The 5,153-nt window shown below is 35.0% G+C and overlaps 1 protein-coding gene across 1 annotated transcript; it reads left to right on the plus strand.

The window, feature by feature from the left end:
• Positions 1-485: 485 nt before the first annotated feature.
• On the plus strand, positions 486-1,832 carry LOC111717592 (tissue factor pathway inhibitor; the record flags this gene model as incomplete). The annotated part of the gene is given in 2 exon segments (XM_023493092.1): positions 486-565; positions 1,717-1,832. Coding segments are annotated over 2 exon segments (196 nt in total), but the record flags the coding sequence as incomplete, so codon positions are not given.
• Positions 1,833-5,153: the final 3,321 nt, after the last annotated feature.

Here is a 5,153-nt window from a genome sequence, read left to right on the forward strand (position 1 = left end):
CAGGGGCGACAAACAGACTTTCTATACGCAGCATGGCTCGCGTAACAAGGATAAGTGTAAACTATAGAACCAAACTCAGTCTTAACTCTACCTTATCCTATGACTAGGGGTGGACGGTTCTCAGATAAGGATAAGTGTAAAATAGAACCAAACTAGTCTTAACTCTTTCTTGTCCTAGACTAGTGGTGGAGGGTTCTCGGATAAGGATAAGTGTAAAATAGAGCCAAACTAGTCTTAACTCTTCCTTGTCCTAGACTAGTGGTGGAGGGTTCTCGGATAAGGATAAGTGTAAAATAGGACCAAACTGAGTCTTAACTCTTCCTTGTCCTAGACTAGTGGTGGAGGGTTCTCAGATAAGGATAAGTGTAAAATAGGACCAAACTGAGTCTTAACTCTTCCTTATCCTAGACTAGTGGTGTAGGGTTCTCAGATAAGGATAAGTGTAAAATAGGACCAAACTGAGTCTTAACTCTTCCTTATCCTAGACTAGTGGTGGAGGGTTCTCAGATAAGGATAAGTGTAAACTAGAACCAAACCCAGGACAGTGCTCTGAGAAAATATCAAGGTAATCGATTAGAACATAAACATTTTTGAACATTTCTAATTTGAGACCTGGCCATCAGGGTGTGAAGGACCCTCATCTGTGGTCGATATCACTACTTCCACTGAAAAAGAAACAGAACGTCTCGATCGTCGGAATCCTACTTTGGTATTCGAATATGAAAAGAGCAGGGACTCGGTAGATTCCAATTTCAGATGCGTCAAGGAGAGGAATTATTTCCGACAAAAATATCACGTCGGGGTCATTAAAATGTATCGACGAATAAAGAACCAAAATAAACGACTGAGATATAAATTTTGTTTAATAAACAACATGGTTTTAAAAGCACTATTATATATTTGGTTTGGTTAGTTGCAGAGCTTCCAGACTAGAAGACGATATCTACGGGTCTACACAACTGGAGAGTTAGAATTCTATACAGAAAACCAAACAAACACTTAAACTGAGTCAAGTTCAATCTGAAAACTGAACTTACGTTCGGAAAACCTATCCTAAGTAAAACAGCACTGCAATCAATTCAGAAGTTTTGACTGAAAACTGAAATTAAATTAAGAAAACTAAACTTGAAATAAGAAAACTAAACTTGAATTAAGAAAACTAAACTTAAAAAAGGAAACTAAACTTGAATTAAGAAAACTAAACTTTAATAAAGAAAACTAATCTTGAATAAAGTAAACAAAACTTGAATTTGACAGACTAAACTTTATATAAAACCAAGTTACATTGATCTTGGTTAGAATAAACTGTGTACTTTATAGTGTACTGAAAAGGGTACTAAATGTGTAGTGTGTACTCTATATTGTACTACAGATGGTACTAACTGTTTACTAATATATTGTACTGCAGATAGTACTCATTGTGTAGTATATTGTTATGCAAATGGTACTAAATTTGTACACTATATTGTACTGCATATGGTACTAACTGTGTACTCTATATTGTTCTGCAGTTGGTACCAACTGAGTACAAGTATATTGTATTGAAGATGGTGATTACTGCGTACTTGTATATAGTACTGCAGATTGTACTAAATGTGTAATTGTAATGCAGATGGTTGTATCTGTGTGGTCTAATGTACTGGAGATGGTACTAACTGTGAACTAGTATATTATACTGCAGATGGTACTAACTGTTTAGTCTATATTGTACTGCAGATGGTACTATGATGAGTGGGATGGCTGCCTTGAGTTTGAGTGGAGTGGGTGCGGGGGAAATGCCAACAATTTCAACTCAAAAGAACGTTGTGATGAAGTCTGTGGTCTTAGTCCAGGTTAACTTAAAATCTATATCTATTCAGTGCAGTGGCGTATTCTGGATTTTGTCCAGGGGGCTTAAATTATTCATTTTGGGGGGGGGGGGCGTTAACCCCCGTTGGAGCCCAGAAAAACTCACAGATCCCCCATAAATCCCCCCACCCCTTTGGATCCGCCTCTGAAATCAATCCTTAATCTTCTTTTCAAAGAATTAATTATTTGAACAGTTTGTGTTAAGACAACATTTTTTTTTGTAGAAATCGATGCACCCGTGTCAGTAGAGTTTTCTGAAAAAAATATTAAAAACATTGAGAAAAAACAAACTCTAAGCCTGAAAATAAAAAGGTAAGAGAAAGAAATTATGAAGTAAAAATGAAAAAAAAATCTTTTCCTAAATTTTTTTTAGTGGTTGTTCTGAGCCATTAGCTGTTGGAGATTGCAGAGGAGCATTTAAAAAGTTTTATTATAATTCCTCTACTGGCAAGGTAGAAAAATTACATTTAAAAATATTGAAGTTTAAAAATTTAGAAGCGGTTGTTTGGTCCAAAGTGAATAATCACTTTGTGTTTGGTCAAAGTTATTATTGATTCTACCATTAATCTTTTAACGATAATTCATTGTTAAAACTAAGTGAGATGCCACATTATTCTTACAAAACTGACATTATTATACTAAATAAAAAAACGGTATGTTATTCTTATACAGTGGTAGGCGATTATATCAATAGAATGAAGACGACTTTCGATTTCAATTTTGGTTTTTATCAAGATGTTTAACAGCATGGATACATAAACAAAGAAGTCAAGACAAGCTGTCAGTTAAAAAAGCTTCTCTTTGATTGCTTGTAAACTTATAATTCGAAAAAACTTGTTAACAATCAAAACTTAAATAAAAATTCGGCTTCATTGTATTCATATAATCGCCTACCACTGTACCTACAGGGAACCCACTAAAATGTGGAATAGGAAGACGACTTTTCGACTCCATGTAAATCAAAGCAATTGCTTTAGAACGACCCATTTGCACTTTATAACAACACTAAATTTGAAGTCGTCCTCCGTTATCACACTTTTATGGGTTCTACTGTCTCCAAAAGATTATCATGTTTCTGGAAGCTCACTGTAAATTAAGATATTACAATAAACAACAATTTAGTGTGATGAGTTCGTGTATGGAGGATGTGGTGGGAACAAGAATAATTTTATTGACGAGGAGACTTGTAAAAATACATGCATTGTCAATTAAATTCTGGTTTTAAACCTGTTATTAATATAATGTACAGGCGCGTCGTATAATATATAAATACAATGAAAACTACTTTCGATTTCAGTGTTAATTTCTAAAAAAGGCTTTTCTAACAGCATGGATACACATTACACATACATAAACATTGAAAGATAGAAAAGCTGTCAATTAACAACTTCTCTTTGTTTACTTGTAAACTTGCAACTTGAAAAAAGCTTGTTAGAAAAAAATAGAAAATTCCTCTGAATTTTATTGATATAAACGCCGACCATTGTATTATAGCAACGTTAACTACCCTCGCATGTACACTGTACAGGGTTATCAATTCATGATGAGACTTCAAAGACGACTGATTTTTTTTGCAGCAATACATTTTTTATTTAGATCTTTGTCCAACCATTCATTAACTAGCGTTATTAACTAAAGCAATGAGTTTAAAGAAACTTATTTAACCTTTAGATCGTTATAGTTTCGAAAAGAGTTCCCAGGTCGTCATTAAAATTTAACCTTTCGTGGATAACCCTGTATGGTTCTCTGTATACTATTTATACTACTTATATGTGGATATTTTACAGTATTCGAAATAAAGTATTATCGAATATTATAAAAAGTATTTCCACCACAGGAATTTATGAATTTCAAATATATAACTTATCTAAAAAAGCTCGATTATTAAAGTTAGAAGTTTAGAACTAGTTTTGTTCATTAAAAGTCGTCAGTTTACATGTTTTAGATAAATAGTCCTATTTGAAACATAATCTAAGTCATCATGATGCAATTTATTAATGTCAATTGGCTATTTCACATGTTATCCCTTAAAAAGGATTTAGTAAATTTGTGTCTATTATTTCTACATTAATCCAGATCATATGGGCTGAAAAATGTGGGAGTGTGGTACTATTTCTAATTTCATAAGATTATGAAATTATTTTAAAAATTAATTAAGGAAGACTTGAAAAGGCCAAGGGTCTTTGATTACTGATAATTGATATAAATCTAAAAAAATCCCTTTTTTTGAGCATTTCAAAATGTGGGGTTCCTTCTAATTATATCTTGAAATTCACGGAGCTGTTAAAAAGGTTAACAATTTGTTTATTATAAAATTAATTGGATTCTGCTTGAATTTTTTTTCAACAACTCCGTCTACTACTAATTGCAGTCTCAGAGGCGTAGTCATATGGGGTGGGGCTATGGGGGCTGAGCCCCCCTGGAAAGAAAAAAAATTTAGGCTACCCCCCTGGACAAATTCGTGACTACGACTCCTAAGACCCTCTACAGGCTTTTAGCAGGGCCGTAACTGGGGACACTTGGGAGAGGGCAGTGGCACATGGGCGCATGCCCCTCCCTGTGATATTCAAACTTCAAATAAAATAATAAAATTGCACCCCGCCCCCCCCCCTCTTCAAGAACTTTCAGTTACGGCATTTAAGGTGGGTTACCTTGTACTCCCTGTATTCATGGGGAGGGATGAGGGATCAAGATCGTACACAGGGGGGGGGGACAAGAGGGGTAGTGCCCCCCTAGAACTCAGGCTATAACACTTTTCAATTCTGAAACTGTAGAGTGAAGAAAATAAAAATTAGTTTGCTGTTTTTTTCTGCTAGTTTTGTTTGAAGGAGAGATAAAGTAGTACTATGCCTATAGCGTATCCAAGAAACAAAATGTTTTGAATTACCCAATTCAAGTTTTGCCCCCCCCCCCTATGAGCTCCTAGTGGGAGCCCCTAGATTTAATTCTGTGTGTACGCCCTTGGGAGGGGTTAAGGTAATCTTTCCTCCTTTAAGAGAAGTTTTTACGCATGTTACACCTGATCGAAATGATCACAAGACTCGGAGAGAATTCATTAAATTTTTCCAACATTCTTGCTCCCCTGAACATGTAAACCGAAAATCCTTTACGAGGACTTAACAACTTCTTTACGTCGAAACGTCTGATTTCATTTACGACAAAAAAGTGAAAAAATCTGCATTTCAAAGGATTCTTGGAAATCTTGAAAATATGGCGTCGTTCCTAACTTGGCGGAGGGGGGGATAGATAAAACTCCTAAGAATGCGCGAATACCGGATAATATTTCTTATATTCTCTCTCTCTAT

This window comes from Eurytemora carolleeae, unplaced genomic scaffold (genome assembly GCF_000591075.1).
Source record: "Eurytemora carolleeae unplaced genomic scaffold, Eaff_2.0 scaffold2809, whole genome shotgun sequence".
Lineage (NCBI taxonomy): Eukaryota > Metazoa > Arthropoda > Copepoda > Calanoida > Temoridae > Eurytemora > Eurytemora carolleeae.